This window comes from Cervus elaphus, chromosome 20, assembly GCF_910594005.1.
Source record: "Cervus elaphus chromosome 20, mCerEla1.1, whole genome shotgun sequence".
In the NCBI taxonomy this organism is placed as follows: Eukaryota; Metazoa; Chordata; class Mammalia; order Artiodactyla; family Cervidae; genus Cervus; species Cervus elaphus.
Genome location: NC_057834.1, coordinates 31,855,235 through 31,874,740, shown reverse-complemented (window position 1 = coordinate 31,874,740; position 19,506 = coordinate 31,855,235). Strand labels below are relative to the sequence as shown.

At 55.2% G+C, this 19,506-nt stretch overlaps 1 protein-coding gene across 3 annotated transcripts; it reads right to left on the bottom strand.

Annotated features, from left to right (window-relative positions):
- Nucleotides 1–463: 463 nt before the first annotated feature.
- On the bottom strand, nt 464–16,792 carry NECTIN4 (nectin cell adhesion molecule 4). 3 transcript variants are annotated; one of them, XM_043877954.1, is made up of 9 exons: nt 16,432–16,792; nt 7,620–7,979; nt 6,094–6,384; nt 4,902–5,022; nt 3,820–3,968; nt 3,438–3,594; nt 2,950–3,025; nt 2,525–2,599; nt 464–2,184 (listed from the first exon to the last, which is right to left on the bottom strand). In XM_043877954.1, the coding sequence occupies exons 1-9, from the start codon at nt 16,505–16,507 to the stop codon at nt 1,960–1,962; spliced, it is 1,530 nt and encodes a 509-aa protein (XP_043733889.1). In that variant the 5' UTR covers nt 16,508–16,792; the 3' UTR covers nt 464–1,959. The 3 variants fall into 3 exon arrangements, with proteins under 3 accessions (XP_043733889.1, XP_043733890.1, XP_043733891.1); XM_043877956.1 differs by having other exon boundaries at nt 2,047–2,184; nt 2,458–2,599; XM_043877955.1 differs by lacking the exon at nt 2,525–2,599.
- Between the last annotated feature and the right edge of the window lie 2,714 nt (nt 16,793–19,506).

Here is a 19,506-nt window from a genome sequence, read left to right as displayed (position 1 = left end):
CAAGGAGGGAGGAGCCCAGCCTCCGACTCTTACAGGCCTGAAGTGTTGTTCGAGTCACATTACTGTGCTAAGCCTCAGTTTCCACACATATGAAAAAATGAAGAGTAGACTAAGATGATCTTTAAATCCTCCCAACTCTAATATCCTGTGGAACCCAACATTTTACACTGCTGTTTACTTTCCAGGCCTGTTGAAGTAAAACTCCAGTAAAAGATAGGATATAAAATACTGCCAGCTGAGTTACTGCCTATCCTGGAAGGGGTCTTCCCATCCACTGTCCTACCTGGGGACTCTCAGAGATGGCTCAAGGTCTTGTGGAGACCATTTCTTTCCTCCTGTCCCTCCCAGTTCCAGGCATCCTAGCTTCTCCCCAACTTGGAACCACAGGGAGGATGTGCTGAGACAGAAGAGTATTGAGGTTCAGGATTTATACCGTTCAGGGAGCAAGACAGGAACCAGAAAGAACAGGTTTTATCTGTTTATTTAAAAACAGAATATCACTTATGTACAATTATGCACATATTTACACAAAATGTACATACTAGAATTCCATATCTTCAGGTTCCACATGCAAAGTCCTGGCTGGCTGGAGAGCAGGGGATAAGAGACTCTCCTTTGGTCAGAAGTCCAGCAGAGTTCAGGCTGAGCAGGGTTTGGCACTAAATCTAGGTATCCTGGTTGAATGTATTTGGGTCAGGCAGGCAAAAATGGACCTCATCTAATCCCAGCCCCCACCCAGCAAAACTGCTGGAAGAGCCCCAAGCTAGTGACCCCGAGACCCCTGGGGAAAAGGGGACATTCTTGCTCCCAGTAGCTCCTTCACCTCACTTGAACTCCCACCCTCCCTGGTTCTATTATCACTATTCTCTCTCCCCTATACCATGACTAAACCAGGAGCCCTTGTCACCAAGCCCTAGTGACCCCTCACCAAGGGACCACAAACACCTGTGCACACACTAAGAAAACCTGCGCCTAGGGGAAAAGCTGAGGAACCGCTAGGGCCAAGGACCTTACCTGTCCTCCCGTTCCCAGTAACTGTGGGGCACACGCTCCTCCTTCATACTCCACCAGATCTTAGTCTCCTTCCCATGAGGCTGTCTAGATTAAGATGCCTCAGAAGGAGCACCTTGAACCATAGGAATTAACCTCCTGGGGTCGGGCCCGAGCAAGGTCTAGCTTTGCTGAATCCCTGTGTAGGCTGATGACTCTTTAAGCAATCCTTTTAACGATAAACATCCAGATGAATCCAAAGTTTTTTAAAAAGTCTTTTCTCTTAATGAGTTTGGGGCAATATTCCTTAAAGAAGCTCCCCTGTGCAGGCTTATTTACAGAAGATATGTACATGCAGCAGGGCCAGAGACCACCAGAGGGCAGTTTGAGCTTCTGGTGGACCCCAGCCCACCGCTTCACACTTGCCCCAGCGGGTCCCAAGTGGTGGGAGCTCTGCTCCCCAACTCAGGAGGCCAGATTCCAGCTCCAGCTATGCCCGCACACCTGGATCTGGCCCAAGTCTCCACCTCCCGCCTCGAACCTCTGCATCATTAATACTGCTCTGGGGTCTGAGGAAAACACCTGCGTTTTACAGGCAAAGGTCCCACAGCTGCAGGTACACAAGCCCATCCCCGTGACGTCCCCCCGTGTTGCCGCTGAACCGGGTCACACACACACCACAGTTCACCTGTGACAGCGTGACGCACATCACGGGCACAGTCCACCCCTGCACGCACACACAGCACACACTCAAACAAGCACACATGCACACACTGTTGGAGGGACTCAACCAGCAGAGCCCTTCCGGTATCCAACGGAAGGACGGGAAGGACTGGAGATCAAGCAGTCAGTGGGGTGGGGAGCATCTTCCTCAAGAAAAGAGTGTGTAGGGAGGCCCCCCTGGAGATGAGCTGAAGGCTTCCCTGTCAGCAGAGGGAGCCAGGCTTAGGGGACGGAGGCAAGCCTGGGTCAGACCAGATGCCCCCGCCCGTTGATGTAGATGCCATTGCCCGTGGGCTTGGCCCGCAGGGTCCCGTTCTCCTGAACAAAATGGTTCATGGCCTGCTTGATGTCTTCATCCCGATCTTCCTCCTCCTCTGCCCGCCCAGAGCCTGGAGACAGCAGCTCAGTCTGCGTTTCAATCTCCCTCACTGTGGTCAGTGTGGAGTAACTGCGGCCCTCCGGCTCTTCACTCTGGAGACCAAGGGCAGAGGGCGAGTCAGGAGCCTGGGCGGGGTGGTCACACGCGAGGGGGCTGGTTGGGGCACGGTGGGGTCAGAGGTCAGGCACAAGCAGGGGTTATGGTTGCTCAGCAGCTCAGAGATGGGCGTCAGGAATGAATGTTAGATGTGGGGAAGTGGGGACTAGAGGATGAAGGCATAAAGGCAGAGCTGGGGGTGTGGGGGGAGGCAGGCGGGCAGCGTGAGTCTCAGGCAAGAGGGGCTGGTGGAGGGGCTGCTGACGCACCACGTCTGGGGCCAGGAGAGGGGCCTGAGGAGAGTGGTGGGGACACCGGTGGGGCCGGGGGCCTCACCATCACAGAGCAGCTACTGTTGTCCTTGAGACTATCGGGGTGGCCCTCGGCTCTCAGCCCTACACTCTCCTCCGGCTGTAGGGCCCGGACACGGGGGAGGAGTCAGAACAGGGCTCAGGCTCCTCCCTTCAGCCTCTTCACCTCTGTCCTCCCCACGGCTCCTCCCTAATCACCTTCCCCCACCCCCACCTGTCCATGCTCTCCTGCACACAGACATCCTCATTTTCCCCCACCCTGAAACCAGCGCTAATGACGGCTTCCCAGAGCGACCTCGAGGACAGTGATGAAGAGGGCTTTCTAAAAGGAGCCAGCAGACCCAAAGAAGCTCTGCCCACCCCCCACCTCCCCCCAGTGCAACCCTCCTACACTCCTGACCTGCAGAGGGGCCCCAGCCCCGCGAGCACACCCGACCCTGGCACACACACCTGGTTTCTGGGGTCCGAGTGATGGGAATGCAGCCTCCGGATGGAGTTCTCCCTGGTCAGGGTCAGCTCCTCCTCACTGGGAAGACACCCCCTCGTCAGGAGCTGAGGGTAGTGGGAGCCCCCCAAGGTGAACCTAGCCTGGCGGCGCCTCTGAGCTGGGGCGGGAGGGGGTGGGCACTAGGCTGTCCCTGCAAGTGTGAGGACGTGGCTGCAGAGCGTGTGCGCCCTGTGTCGTGTATGTGCCCGTGCCTGTGGCACCCTGGCATGGGGTCTGCCCTCACTCAGGCAGCGTGGCCCCCCTCAACCCAGCTGCAGTCCAGGCCCCAAGGCCTCTCTCACCTCCCGGGACCCTCTGCCTGCCTCTGGCCCACAAGCTCCCTGATGCTGGGCCACCCCGCCTCCTCTCGCTCCTCCGTCCCGGCCCACCTCCTGCTTGTCTCCTCTTTGCTGCCCGCTGACCTCACCCACCCAGGGTGGCCAGTACTCACTATTTCTGGGTCATCTGCTGGGCCTTGCGCCGATGGTATCGGGACATGAGCACCACCACCGCCACCAGAAGGCAGAACAGGAGCGCGGCGATCACACCCACCACCACCACGGAGGCCGACACCACGTCCACCTGCTTCCCCGGGGCGTCCGCGGGGCCTGCCGGAGACAGGCCGCGGCCTAAGGCAGACGTCCCGCTCTCCAGCCCGCCCCACCCTGTCCTCAAAACACATCCCAAGCCACTGCCTCGGCCTGACCCTCTGCGAAATACAGGTAGTGCCACCCCCTCCAAATAAACACTCTCCCAGCTCACTCTCTGCCTTGCTCCCCGTTGCCCCGCTCCAGGCCCCCGGCCCAGGTCCCAGCTTTTGCCCCAGTGCTTACCAAGAACATCCACCACCACCTGAGCATCCCTTGAGGAGAGCTCATTGCTGACATGGCAGACGTATGTGCCGCTGTGGTCAGTGGTCAGCGTGGGGAAGCCCAGGGTGTCTCCTTCTGCTCGTACCCCACTGGGCAGGGGCCCGTCCAGCCTGGAGGACAGGGGAGCTGATGGGCACCGGCCAGGGCGGGCTGAGGCTGCCACCATCCAACGTGCCCGGGCAGCTCTCCACCGCCCTCCCCCATGACGTCACCCAGAGCCACCGGCTGTTCCCACGGTGCCCCTCCCTCCTTCAGGCAGGTCTAGGCAGAGGCCCCTTCTCCCTGCCGCCCAGCCTGACCTGGGCACCCCCACACACACTCGGGGAAGATCCACATGCACACCGTCTCACATGCTCCTATAGGCATCACGTCATCCAGCACCAAGTACCAGGTCCACTGCTAAGAAGTCCATACAACAGGACTTTGCACTCCTATCTGGGCTCAGACGTACTTGGAAAACGTGACTGCGTGCCCCAATATCCATGACACTGCATGGCAGGCTACATGAACAGAACCCAGGCACAAGGCCACATACACGGCTCATCTGCTCACATGTGAGAGCATGCCTGTCACGGGCTCGCATACATGTGCCCCGGACCCCCTCCCTGACTCTCTGGACATCTCAGACCCTGGAAAAAAGCCAACGCACTAGCAGAGATGGGAGGGTGCGTCTGAGGTGCCGGCAGTGTGACAGTGGTTATACAAGTGTTGCTTTAACAACAGTCACAGTCAGCTGTATCTTTTTGTCTTATCCACTCCAGGCACTTACATAAAAAGTGCTAGCATTTAAATACTGTATTATATTTCATAATTTTAAAGTTAAGGAGAAAAGCCAAGCACTTATTAGCTAACTCCCTACTCATCGCCATGTATCCCACACTCCCTGGTGTAAGCCAGTAATAATGTTTGTTGACCATGCATATTCTTGTATTGGTCTGAACATGTGCCCCAATTTATTCGGGGTTCAGAGTATATCGTCCCAGTTCATAATGAGTATGTGTTGGTCCTTAGGGAAGGATCCCAGTCTCAAGCTCGGCCCTTACCGCGTCCAGTTGAACGAGGGAGGGGGCTGCCCTTCACTTAGGCACTTGAGCACAGCCCCTTCTCTGCCGACCTGCCACAGCTTTCGGTCTTCAAGGCCCCTCACAGAGGCTTCCGCAAGGACTGGAATGAAAGGTGGGAGGAGAGAGAATGGGAGTGATGCTCTTCCTTGGAGAAGCCCGGTCCCAGGCCTCACCCTGCCTGGATGCCCTTGCCCATCCTGCCCATCTGCAGCCCAACCTAGCCCAGCCCCGCTGTGCTGACAGCTCCCTCCCCTGAGTTCAGAGAGTCCTCACTGGTTTACCTGTGCAATGAGCCTATACATTCCTCTGCATAGCACTGTGGCAACACCTTTTGAATCTCCTGTGGTCCCTAGCATAGTGCTAGTCAAGAACAGGTGCTCAGCAAAACCCCTCCCGGATTCTTCAAAGGTTTAACCATCCTCCTGTTTCCTTCATTTCTTTTTTCCTTTTTTTCCCTGACTGTGCAGCACAGCTTGCGGGACCTTACTTCCCCAGATCAGGGATCGAACCCAGGTCCTCAGCAGGGAAATCATGCAGTCCTAACCATGGGCCACCAGGGAATTTCCAGCTTGTTCCTTTCTTTAACAAACATCTGTTGAGGACCTACTTTGTGCCAAATGTGGTGTTAGTATTAGCAAAAAACAGTGCCATCCCTCACAGAGGCTCAAAGTCTAATGCCAGGAAAAAAGTATCTGCCATTGACCTGGCAGCATCCCTACACTAAGCACCGTGTGAGAGGCTTTGCATTTGTGGTTTCTATTCCCATCAGAACGCTGTAAAGTTGATATAATTACTCTCCTGCTAATGAAGAAAATGAATCTTGACTGAATAACAGCTGGTAAATAGCAGAACTAGGGTGCATTCCAAGTCCATCTGTCTTCAAATCCTAAACTATTTCACAAAATTCTTTCCATTCCATATTTATATCTGACCTCCCTGAAACCTGAAAAACAGGGCAAGCTCCTTTGTAAACAGGAGCACTCTGAAGGTCAGAGTGATTTGCCAAGGTCATCTGGGATGGGCTCCAGGTCTCACCCCTTGGACTAGTGCTCTCTTGGCCACACAGCAGGCCCTGCAGGATCCGGGCTGGCCAGACTGGGGGGCCTCCGGGTCTCTCAGTATCTCACCAGTCTTCCTGAAGCCCATGGGGGTGCCCTACCCAAGTACTCACAGGCCACTTGGAGGATGTGGGTGATCCGTTGGTCCTGGAGCAGGCCAGGGTGGGACACCACACAGGTAAGTGGCTGTCCATTCATGCTGCGGCTGGGCACCAGGTGGAATTCTGAAGTGACGGCCGCTGAGCGGGAGTGTGTGAAGGAGCGGTGGGATGTCGTGCCCTTGACCTCTGTGTCCCAGGTGACGCTAGGGGCCGGGCTGCCCTCTGCCGTGCAGGAGGCTGCCAGGGTCAGGCCCTGGCCCTCTTCCAGCGCCGGACCAGGATTCAGCGAGGGCAAGGGAGGCACTGCAGATGAGGGGAGGTGGAGATCACCATCTTCACAACCCCTGTTAGGAGGCCCTACCCCATCCCAGTTCAGTCTAGCTTTTTCTTCTTTTATATTATCAACAGAGATGTCAAATGAGTGGCAGAATTTCAGCTGACTTTGTACCTTTCTCCACTGTTTGAATTATTTACAATGAGTATGGGTCATTTTTTTAATAAAAATAATGACGTAGTTTAAAAGCTAACCAGATAACATCCATATTATAATAATAACAATAGCCACCATTTTTAAAGCACTTACTATGTGCCCAGCACTGTACTCAACACTTAACAAATGTTATTTCTTTTATTCTCATCAACAAACATGAAGTAGGTATTATTATCCCTATTTTATAGCTGAAGAAACTGAAGCTCAGGGAAGTTAAATGATTCATTCCAGATCATTAGCTATGGGGTGGTGAAGCCAAGATTCACACTCAGGTTTTTCTACCACGGCTGGTATTACTATATTCCATGTGGATAAAGGAAAACTATAAAGGTCTTTATTTTTATCTTCATAACATTAACAGTCCAAGCCCAGAATGGAAAAGACTTGACTTGACCATAAGTCCAGGACATCCGTTGACCACGAGAATCCACAGTGCCAAGTGGCGGTTTACAAGGCAATTGTGGCTTCCAACCGCATTCACGGGAGGTCAGGATCAGGGGAGGCATTAGCCCCACTGGTCATGCACAGCCACTCTGGTCAGAGCTGGGCCTGTGTGTCCATGTCTCGGCCCAGCATTTTAAATGGAGCCCAGGAGGATGAGGGAGGCTCTGAGTAAGTGTCTCTGGGAGAACTGTTGCAGAAACTAGTACATTTAGCTTGAAGAAGAGGTTTGAGTGGGGCATGACAGAGCTCCACATCTAGTGGAGAGGCTGTTGTGCAGAAGAGAGAAGGCTGTGTCATCTCGCTGGAGAGGGTGAAAGTAGCCAAGAGGGAGATTTCAGGTCCACAGAAGGAGGACCAGCCTAATAAACAAGATTCTTCCCCAAGGCTGATCAAGCCGTATCAAGCATTTGGGGTCACCTGCAAAGAATTTTTGGATTGGGGTGGGGGTTGGATGGGCTAAATGAAGCTCTCTCAGTCCCACAGGACCCCACCTCTTCCTGTTCCAACCCCACCCCATTCATCTCTGCATCCCCCTGCCTCTGGCTCTGTCCTCCAAGGCCCAGGGCCTGAGGTTCTGGCACCTCTGGCAGCTGGCCTCACTCACCCAGAACGCGGAGCCGCAGCCGCGCCTGGAAGCTTCCAGCAGGGAAGGTGCTGACGCGACACTCGTACTCTCCCTCGTCAGCCTGCACCGCATTGCGCAGCAATAGCGCGCCATCCAGGGGGTTCCGTGGGGGCGGCGGCTGCTCCACGCGGCCCTCGTAGGCTGAGCTCACGTGCAGCCCGTATTTGGAGTTCAGCAGTGCCAGTTCCCGGCCACCCTCGCCCGCATCCACGCGAGCCCATGCCACCTGCTCCACCTGCTCGCCCGGATCCCCTCGGTAGAAGCAGGGCAGCTTGGCATCCTGGCCCAGCACCACGGTCACCTGGTCCGCGGTCTCCAGCTCACCAGCAAGGCACTGACCTGCAGGGGGCAGACAGACGCAGCCAGGGTTAGGGGCGCTGCCAGAGCTGGGGAACACTTATTCATAATGATAATGTCAGCAAAGGCAGCCCAGAACTCCTGGAGCAATTTATGCTTGCAAAGCGCGTTCAGTCCATTACCTCATTAGATCCACAAACCATTCCCAAGAGGTAGGTGTTATCATCGCCCTTTAACAGATGAGGAAACTGAGACCCAGAGAGAGGAAGTGACTTGCCTGAGGCCACACAGATGGTATATGGAAGAGTCACACCCTCTCTCAGCCCTGGATCCTATCCTGAGCAATTGTAAGGTGGGCAGCTATAGCAGGAGAAGAGACCCATCCTCTGCCCTCTGGGGGCTCAGGGAAATGGATTTTGTGCCACAAAGACCTGGAAGCCATGGACAGACTTTCACAGAAGGCTTAACCTACCAAGAGAGGGAAAGAGAATGCTTCCAGAAAGTGACCAGGAGCCAAGGCAAGGGTCGAGAAGAGTTGGTGTCTGGGATGCGGCACATGGTGTAGGAAGGGTCCATCCCAACAGGCCCTTCGGAACATTCTTTTCATGGCTTGAAGATGAGAGGATGAGAGGCCTGGGTTCCCAGAGAGAAGAAGGTATGCTATGTGGGAAGAATGGCATGAACCGAGACAGAGACAGGAATGAGCAAGTCACCGAAGACAGAAAGGCCCAGGGTCAGAGGCCCAGAGAGAAGAGGTCAGGACAGACACGCAGCAACAGGGTTAGAACCATGAGCCAGAAGCAGGACTGGAGGTGGGGACCAGGGATAAAAGGTGAGTGTTCTGTACATTGATAAGGAACAGCATGAAGCCCTCAAGGGGATCTATCATGTAGCCTTATCAGCAAAGAAGGATGCATGTCCTGCATTTATAGAATCTGAGTTCTTTTGGGGAAGATATGTATGGAAACATCTATGGAAATATGTGTGATTGTTTCTTATTTAGTGGTTAGTGGTGTGTTGCAGGTTAGTTATGGGATAGGCTAGTCACAGTGGTCCTGATTCAGGAAGGAGGGCCTCATGCATGAGGTGGGTAGAATCAGGAGAGGGTGAGACCTGGAAAGAGGTCCTAGGTAAGGGCACAAGGTGGGCAAACCCCAGGGAGGTAGAGAGTCTGACTGGTTCAGGAAGCCAAGAGGAGAGGACACAACTAAGGCAAAGAGTGTGTGTTGAGTGGGAGTGGGACATCTGGTCACAGCAAAATCATCCAGGACCTTCCACACCAGGCAAAGGAATTCAGATTTGGCCAGCGGAAATAAGGAGTCGCTAAAGCATTAAGCCAGTGGTCATGTGTCCTCTGACGAAAGGAGAGAGGCTGAGGGCAGGAGACACACCAGGGCCCTGCTGCTACCATCCTGCACTGGGCTGCCAAGAGGACAGGACCGTGGCAGGATTTGGTCACTGACCAGAAAGAGGAAAGACTCAAAGACAACTCCTGGGTTTCTAGGATGAGTAACTTATGAGGGAGACAGGGCCAGAGAAGCTCGAGGCTGAGAAGAAAGAAATTTGAAGTTGTGGAATAAAGTGTATGAAACATAGGGCTAGGGGTGCAGAATGAAGGCTCTCTGGGATGGTTGAGAGCACTTTGCCTGGGAATGCATGTCCAGTAATTCCCAAAATTTCAAAGCTCCTACCTCTGGCCAGCACTTCACACACCCTGCTGGCCTTCACCTTGCTCATACTGTGATCCTGCCTGGAACGCCCTCCTCCCTATGTCTGCTAGCTCCTACTCATCACTGTCTGGGTAACTCCTACTCATCCTTAAAGACTCTGCTTAGACATCACTTCCTCCCAGAGTCCTCCCTTCCCCCACCCCCACCTGAGGCAGGGTGAGGTGCCCTCCCTCTGTTCTCCCTCTAGCATCCTGCGTTGACCCATCACAGACTGTATTTGTTGATACCACAGATTGTATTTGCTATTTTCTCGTCCGCCTCGTCCACCAGACTGAGAACCTCAAGAGTATAAACTGGATCTCACATCCCATATGGAAACATGGTTTCTGATTCAGTGCTTGGTGGTCTGCATTCCTGGCATATAATTGGTACTCGATTATTCTTTATTGACTGATTGAATGAGTGAATGAGTGGATGAAGGAATGAATGTGAGAGACAGGCGGAAGAAGGAAAGGGTAGAACAAGGAGGAATGTTCAGTCTTTGGTTGGGCTGGGCAGGGAGGGGGTTGGTATGGCAACCTTAGGGTGGAGACACAATAGGCTGGCTGGCTGGGTTCTCTGCCAAAGGGAGTACCTCCAGACTGGACCTAGGGTGAAAGTAGGGGGTGGAGGGAATCAGACATGGAGGGAGAAAGTGAAGCCCCACTAGAGTGGCCAGAGGGTTCCAGTGAGGCAGAGCATGGGGCAGAGGAAGGGGATCCCACGGCCTTGCAAACGGGAAGAGGAAGGGAGGATGCTGTCGGGAGCCGGGAGGGCCCAAATGGGACGGGACAGACCTGCAGGGCCAGATACCAGGGCCCTGACCTGCCTAAGCTGATGTTGGTCCCACCCAGCCCAGCCAAGGAGTCCGGCTAACCACCTGTCACCCCTCCCAGGCACCTCCTCCTGGCACCAGAGGGAGCAGGGCTGCCAAGGAAGGGCTGAAGGTGGGCTTGAGACTGGGGCTTCCTGGTACTTCCTCTGCTTCTAATCCCAGTGTCCATGCAGGTCACAGGGAATCCAAGCCCTGCTCCACTGGGAGACACTCAAACCCTTCCAAAGCCTATTTCTGGAACAATGTCAGATGACATCCTCACTCCTATACTTGTCAACCAACTGGCCCCTCCCCACCACTGATCACGTTTCCCCACCAAAAATACCTTCTTAGCATACAACATGCATTGAGTCCCTAGCACATGTCTGAGTCCATCTTCCACATCCCTACCTGTGGCTCCATGATTCCCATGATACCAAGTGATAAACCCAAATTTTGCAGGATGAGGAACCCAGTAAAACTGGAAAGTCCCTTCTGGATCTCTCCCACATCTCCCCATTGTCCTAAATTCACTATTTACTGGGAGCATCTCAGCTTGAGCAACACCCTCCTTCACTCACACACACACACACACACACACACACACACAGAGGCTGCAAGAGAAGGAAAAGAGAACTTGGGCTCAGTAGGTAGACCCAGAAGCTGAGACTCCCAGGGTAGGGCAGACCAGGACTGCCTCCTCCCTCTCTCCCCCACCCAGTGCCCGCCCGGCGTCAGCATGATGATGTCACCAGAGCAGAGGAGACACACCGCCTGCCTGGTGAGGTCACCCTGCGGGCATGTAGTGGCCAGGCCAAGCCCACGGACCCTTCTGCTGCAGACTGTTTGCTGAGGCTGGTGGACTCTGCTGGCTGAGCGCTCCTCCCTCTGACCCTCCCCTCCCCTCCTCCCGGGAGCACCAGGACGCTGGTCAGGAGCCTTGGTGATTCAGCCGCTGCTGCACAGGCTGCCTAGCCACAGCCGCCACCAGCCACCACCTTGCGCAAGGCAGAGAACAGGCCCGACTGGCCGGACGGGATCCCTGCCCTTGTCCTCCCCCACCCCGGCCAGGCCCCCACGGGCCTCTTTGGGGCCCTGCCCTCTGTGTACCCCTCCTGCTCCCAGACAGGCCCTCCATTCCTGGCCTGGGCTGGCTGCCTTCTCCCTACCCTGTGCCTGGGTCCCAACTTTCCTCTCTGTGCAAGGCCTGGCCTCTGATCTCCAGAGGGGAAACAGGCTCGCAGTGGCAGATGACAGCATCTCTCGGGCAGGAGGCTTTTCTTTCTGCGGAGCCTTTCTCCGTCATCATCCACTGCTAATGCATCTAGGGGCACACAATGGGGTCCTAGAGGTGGGTCTGTGAGGAGGAGGAAGGGAGTCAGTGTGAGAGGAAGGGAGACTCTGTGTGTCAGCATGTACATCTTGGGGTGAGGGCCTGGTGAGTCTCAGTGCCAGCTCACATGCAGGAGAGGCTGCCTCTCTGCATGAACTTGGGGGTGTTTCCCACATATGTGTCCATTTTTTCTCTTCAGGAGTGCATGTGTGCTTGTCAGCATCAGAGCCAGCCATGGAAAGGCATGTATATGAATGTGCACACATAGTAAATATTTTGACGTTGGTTTCTCTTCGCTTCCGCATAGTTGTCTGTCTCAGCTGCCTTTGGTCAGTGGTGTGTGGCTCGGGGCCTTTGTCTCTGCACCCACTGGAGTGGCGCCCAGGCACTCTTCCCCTCCTCCCCCCAGAATTGAGGCAGATTTATCTCAGGCAGAGGGACCCAGAGATGAAGTCACTGTCCCTCTGGGGTGATGGGAAATTGTCATCAAGGACTACCCCACAGAACAAAACAAAAGCTCTCTCTACCCTTGCTCCTCAGGTTCCTACTGAAAGGACCCCCACCTTTCTCAGCCCCCCCAGTCACACCCCCAGGCCCCCCCAGCACCTCTGGCCCCTCAAAGAGGCCTCTCCCTGGGAATCTCTGTCAGGTCTCTGCTGCTGCCACCACCAGAAAAACCAGCTCTTGCTGCAGGCCTGGGGTGAGGGTTGTCTGGTGGAGGTTTGGAGGGAAGGAGGAGGGGGATCCTACCTGGGGCTGGGGGGAGGGGGGCTGAGCTGTCTAGGGTCTCATTCTCCTTCGTTAACTCTTGCCTCCCCTCACCCCACAGCAGCAGCCTCCCCAAGAAAGAGCTGGAATGTGTGGGTGAGTTTGGGGTAAGAAAGGACCTGGGAAGGGACCCCTGAAGACCCCTATTCAGGACGGGTGAGATAAACAAGCCAACTTTTTTTCCTTCCATCCTTCCCCCTCCCTCCATAACCTTGGCCTTGGAGTGCTAAGGAACTTTGAAAACCAGCAGATTCTCTCTCTGCCTTCCTCCACCTCCCTCACTTACCCTCCATTGTCCTAAGCCCCTCAGCTTAGTGAGAGCTTCCCAACCCGGGCAAAGCGCCCACCACAGATTAGTGTCTGGGGAGGGGGGCCACACCAATCACAAAGGGAGGTGAGAACAATGGGGGAGGACAGGCCTTGAGGCAGCCCCAGCTCCGGCCCAGACACGGCTCCCAGCACAGATAAGTCCCCTAAACCCCCCGGAGCCAGAGTCTGAGCCTGGCTGAGTCACCACAACAGCCACACTGTGGGTGGGAGACCCAGAATTCAACTTCTCCCAAACCCCTGAGATCCTAACCCCCTCCCCAATCCTGCCAGCCTGCCACCCCCTTCCCCCACCTCTGCAAGTGTGGCCAGCTCTGCCCCACCCCAAATCACAGCCTCAACCCAGCTCTCAGGACAGCCAACCAGTTTTAAACGGGGGTGGGGGGGGCAGGGGGTGGCCTGAGAACTGTGGGGAAAGCGTCTGAAGCCTGAGGCTCCCCGTCCAGTCAAAGACTGATGTTGTCCCCTCCCCCTCAGGCAGAGCCCTCCTCCTCCGGCTCTGTGGCTGGACCCCAGTTCTGAACTTGACCTTCTCTGTTTAGATTCTGTTCCCAGATTCAGCCCCTAGGCTTCTCTCCTCCCTTCCCTCCTGACTCAGCTCCCCACCCCACCCCATCCCTTCTGTCTGCCTAGACTTTGGTCAGCAGAAGGGCAAGTTTAGGAGGCCAGAAAGCCCAGGCATTCTGTCTTCACTAGGCTTGCTCCCAGCGTGGCTGACCTCCCTTCACTTTGCCTGGAGGGCCCCAGGCTCCTGAGGCTGAGGCTGGAACTGTGGATCTACTATGAATCCCTTACTGCCATCTCTGTGGCTGGGATCCCCTTGGCCCAGCTCCCTGAAACACTGGGGTTGGACCAAGGTCCCTGGGGGCCACAGGGCTTCCCTGGGATCCTCCTAGCACTCCCCACCTTGGGCAGGGAAGCTTGCCTTCCTTTCTGGGCTTCCCCCGGGGTCTGAGTAGATCCTTCAGAAAAGGGCCTGCCCCCACCGCTGTAAATAGGAGTAGAGACGCAGGGATGGGGTCCTTCCCTTTCTAGAAAACTAACTTCAGACAGAAAGCTGATCCTAACCCTCAGAGGCCAGACTTTGGAATTCAGAGAACCGTGTGTTCTCTGGGGTCCTGCAGGGCTCAGCTGGGCGCAAACAAAGGTTAGGAACCAGGCCCTACTGGCAGGGTATCTACAGAGTGGGGTGCCTCAGCCCCGGAGCAGGAGATGGGAAGGAGCAGGGAGGAGGCCTCACCCGGAAACTCACCCCGTTAAGGAGAGACAAAGAGCTGTGGTGTTGGGGTGCCTCCCCAGCCTGGGCTCCTCTCCCTAACAGGGGTGGGGCAGGGCCCTGGGGCTCAGAGCGCTAATGGCCCAGGCCTTGGTGGGGGCACAGACCTGCAGCACTGCAGCAGCAGAAGGCAGTGTCCAGGGTAAAGCTACCCCTGGTCCCTGCTGAGAAAGGGGGCCAGGACCTTTCCCCCCCGTCTGTCACCGCAGCCGGACGCACGGCCTCTTCCAGCACCCAGCACCCTCCTTCAGTCAGGGCCTGGATGTCCACACAGCCACAGGCCCATGTAGATCATCTGGTCCTACCTCCTGGTCTCCTGAAGTCTAGATTCTTAGTTGCCCAAGGTCATGTAACCAGGTAACTGCCGAAATGGGGCCAGAACCCAAAACTCCTGATTTCCCAAGATTCCTGTCCAAGGCTTTCTCAGAGACAAGAACACTCCAGTTTCCTGGGGGCCATTGAGGAGATGCCTCCCGGGGGAGCCAGAACGGGGGTGGGCAGTGAGGTGGGAACCTGGGGTCTGGCTTCCGGCCCTCAGAGCACTCTGCAGGCTACAGCTGCTGAGTGTGGCTCCCTGGGCGCCAGCTTCCCTGGAGCCAGGCTGCCTCCCTGGCCACGGCACCCGTCCATCAGGCACCGGACAAGGGTGGGGTGAGGCCCTGACTAGAAGGGGTCTCCTCTCCCTTCCATGGGCTTCTCTGAGAAAGAACAGCTTTGTGTCCTGGAAAAAGAAGGCAGGGACTATGTCTTGCTAACTGTTGCGTCTCCAGCATCCAGTGCCCTGGCTATCCCCAGTGAGCACTCAGAGGTACCATGCTGTGATGAATTAGGAGTTGGAAGACCAAGACGCTAACCCCGATTATGCTTCTAACACTGAGTAATCTTGAGATCGCGCTGGCCTTTCTGTTTCTTTCAGTTTTCCCTGGAAACTTCCCTGAGGGAGTTGAATCTCTTTGATCCCTTCCGAGTCCCGAGACATCATGGCTCCACTCTCTAGGTGTGGGTAGATCCTTTAGGTGTGGGTAGATCCTACAGGAAAGTGACTGCCATGTTCCCTGGCCCCAGCAACCAGGCCCCACCCTCTTGGCCTAAGTAAGTGAGAAGGGTTGTCTGGAAGATGGGAATTAAGATGGGGGGTGGGGGGAGAGATGGCAGGGCTTGGAGCTCAGTATCCTGAAGTTGGAGGCTGGGCCAACGACACTTCTATTAGAAGATCAGAGCAAGAGCAGCCCCCACTCATCCACACATCTAGGTCTGACTCTCCTCCTGACAGCTTTAGGTGGAGATGGAGGTTGGGGAAAATCACTGCTGGACAACTGCGGCTCCTTCACCACTGCTCCTGGGACTTGGAATCAAACTGTTGTATGTAGGTGAGGCCCTGTCTTTCTAAGGAGGAAGATTTCTCAGTTGTCTATTATCTTGGGAACAGCCTAAGGAATCCTACCCTGGTCTCATTTGCATACACACACTTACACACACACACACATTCTCTCCCCCACTCTGAAGATTATAAATTCCTATAATTTCTAATCTTCTGTACATAGTGCTAGACAGGAGTGATACAAGACATCTAGTTGAGAAAGTAGGACAACGAGGGATAAAGAAAAGAGGACCACGCCCTGTCTAGAAGGTGCCCTACTCTAGACCCCCCACTCATGGAAGTAGCTGTCTTACTTTGGAATAGTACCCCTCATAATGTGCTCAGAGACAGAGGGGGTCAGAGTGAAAAGAGCTTCCAGCTCCCCAACAGCCCCCCAACGGGTGCCACAGAACTGGTATTCTACGACATCATGGAGAGAGGAGGTGATAGAAAGACCCTGTCCATTCTCTGGACATCAGGCTTCCTACACCCTGATGACTGGGGAAACCAGCTCAACCCTGAGTCAGCTGCAGCCCCAGTCAGCAACTCTGAGGCCCAGCAGGTAGGCGAGGGAGTCTCCAGGAAACCCTGGGGTGAAAGGGTCCCCACCAGTTCCACCTCACTGGCCACCTGCACTGGATCACCACATCTCTTTCCCCAGAGGCAGCTCCAGCCTTTTGGAGAAGACGGTCAGGGAGCCCAGGTCCAGAGACCTGGCCTGGGGCTAGAAAGAGCCATGAAACAGAAGAGCCCCAGTGACTCTCCTGAGGGTGCTGGTATCAGCTGGAGATGCGAGAGGGAGGTTCTTCCTCAGCTCAGATACAGGAAAGGGAGTGTGTGTGTGTGTGTGCGCGCGCGCGCCTGGTCGGCTTGGGCTCAGGAACGAGGGTCCTGAAGCAAGTCCTACCTGTAAACGACGCCAGGAGCAGCAGCAGCAGCCAGGCCTCAGGACCCCACATCCCGGCTCCCAGGGACAGAGGCATTGGTCGGGAGGCAGAGCTGCCCAATGTTCCTGAAGGTCCACCGAGTTCTCCCTGGGAGCCGCTGGAGAGCTGGATAGGGACCGACCCAGACGGTAGGCAGTCACAGAGTCCTCGGGCAGGGACGCACCTGCCTACCCCCCTGGGGTCTCCGCTAGGGGACCCAGCCCCCTTCCACCCACCCAGCTGTAGCTACCCCCAAGAAGCCGTGATCGGGAGCTCCGAGCTCCCCCAGAGCTGCTTCCCACGCCGTGGCCAACAACGAAGGCAGAAACTTGGGAACCTGCTCAGCAGGTCAGAACAGGTGCGTCTCCGGGGGCTGGGCCTGGCACGGAGTCTAGGCAGCCGCCGCCCCCACGGCCCGGGCTGGCTAATGGGCGCCAGAGAGGGAGGGAATGAGGGAAGGACCTGGGGGGTGTGGGATCCCATCATCAGCTGCAGGCTTTACCTGGCAGTGTGTGGAAGGGGCTGTGACGGGAGGGGCCGGGTGGGGGGAGGGGCAGGAAAGGCCCAGGGTGGCTCAAAGAGGGAGGCACCTGGCCAGGAAGAACCAGGGCAAGGCCCTTGTGGGTGGAAAGCCAGCCAGTAGTCCCGCACCCCGGCCGGTCTTGCTGCCTTCCCTTGGGCTGTGCTGAGTTCCCCAACTTCCCAGGGGGGCTCAGCTTTGGAGCCGGAATCAGAGGACCAGAACAGAGGACAGTACCACCCAAACACCTCATCCGCCAGATGAGGACGCAGAGGCCCGGAATGGGGAAGGGGCTTGCTGGGGGACACAGCTTAGGCAGTATGAGACAGTGCTACCTCTGAGGCAGGGAGTTAGATCAAAGGCAAGAATGCTGGTAGCCATTCCCTTCTCCCAGGGATCTTCCTGACTCAGGGATCAGGTCTTCTGCATTGCAGGCAGTTCTTTACCATCTGAGCCACCGGGGAAGAAGCCCCAGAGACCCCTCAGAAGGAACTTAAGTGACCCCCTCCCCAAAGCCTCCCCCCCTGACATTACAGAAGCCAAGGGATTGACCAAAGCATTAACCCCACAGATTGCTGGCCTCCCTAGCAGGACTCTCCCTTAGCATCACTTTCTCCCTGCTGGTCAGGAGTCCCCGCACTGTACCAGCACTACCTGAGCGGAAAGGGGCTCCTTTCCACCATCTCTGTGGTCGCTTTAACCATTTATCCCATGGTTATTGAACAAAGCCACATGTCTGGACTTTGCAAGGACAATCGATTTCAAATGCTCTGTCCTTGTATTCCTATGAGTATACTCTTACCTGTCAGACCATCTGTTCCCATGTTACCTATAATGTAACTGCCAAGTTACACAAAACCTTACTGACCTATCTGGGATAGTCAGAGAGGGGGGCAAACTCAACTCCCTGAAAACTAAGGGAAGGGGAGGAGCAAGATCACTGACATGCTGCTGCTGCTGCTAAGTCGCTTCATTCGTGTCCGACTCTGTGCGACCCCATAGATGGCAGCCCACCAGGCTCCTCCGTCCATGGGATTTTCCAGGCAAGAGTACTGGAGTGGGTTGCCATTGCCTTCTCCGGATCATTGACATACTGGAGCTAATATACACAGGTAGACAGGAGAGAGAAGGAATACATGTGGGTTAAAATCTTGCACCAGGATCCTTTTGTCTGGAGAGGGGCAGGCAGGAGGCATCAAGGACAGCAAGGTGCGGGGGTGGGGGTCATTTCATGTAGAATATGTTACACACACACACTCCTGATTCTACCTGTCAAAATCTTACTCATCTTTCAAAGCTGACCTCAAATGCCACATTTTCCATGAAGCCTTCTCAGTTCCTCCCACCTAAAATTAATCTTTCTCCCTTCTGTTCTTCCTCAGCCTCTGCTAGGCCCTTTATTATAGCTTGCGTACTCATAATTTGTGCACATCTTATCTCCTTAACTAAATTGTAAGCTTCAATTCAAGAAGCATCGATTGAAGCCTGCTGTGTGCCAAGGATTCAGTAAATGTGTTAAATGAGGGACAGGAGGAGAACTGTAGTCTGTGAACTCCTGGAAAGTCAGGCTTGTTTTGTAATCTTGTCTCAGCCATCCATGCTAGCACAGTCCACAGCACTTAACGGGGACTGGATGCATTTCTGTTGAAGGCACGCCGTTATGGATAGAAAAGGTGGTCAGGTACGGAGTGGAGATCCTGACTCTCCCGAACCTGGTCAGCAACCCAGACTTTAACCCTGCCTCTGGACCATGACTCCAAGGACTCTAGATCCCAAATCTCACAATGTTCATGGTAGTGACCTCTTCTTAGAGAACTATTTCCCACGGGGACCAGGCTGAATGCCAAAGCTCCCGTTTCTCTCCACCTCTGCCTGGGTGAACCCCTTCCCCTCTTCAGGACTCACCTGTGCCAGGGGAGCAACCCCACCCCGATGTTGCTTTGAGATTCACAGTGGCAGGGGTGGGGTAAAGCCGGGGGGAATAAGAGGGAGGAGCACCCTGTGTTATAATTATAATTATCACACTTCGGATCCTATCGCATGATTTCAGAGGAGCTCCTTTCCTTCCCACGGATTCACCCCTCCTGGTCCAGGAAACCCCAGGAGAAACTGAGGCACAGTGCTGGGAAAGCAGTGGGATCACAAGGTGGGTGCCCAGTCCCTATATCTCTTTCACCTTTTCCATTCCCAGTACATCCATGGTGTGGCTAGTCAAGATGTCTAGGACCCTCAATCACTCACCTGCAATTCCAGTCATATGGAGCACTGGGCTCCGGCCAGGCTGTGCCAAATATTTTTTCATGGGTATGTTCAGGTCCTAGTAAACACCAGAGGTGGCTTTGGCGGGAGGACTAAGGCTGCCACTGGGCCTGAAAGGAAACACTTGGGCCAGGAAGTAACTTCAGGCCTCTGCTGGAGGTAGGGATTTTCTCCTCCTCCAGCGAGTGTCTGTCTCCAGGTCCCTCTGCCCGTTGTGCTTAGTCCTGTATATTTCACATGGGCCATGCTCTTGGGGAAGCCATGCTCTTGGGGAACA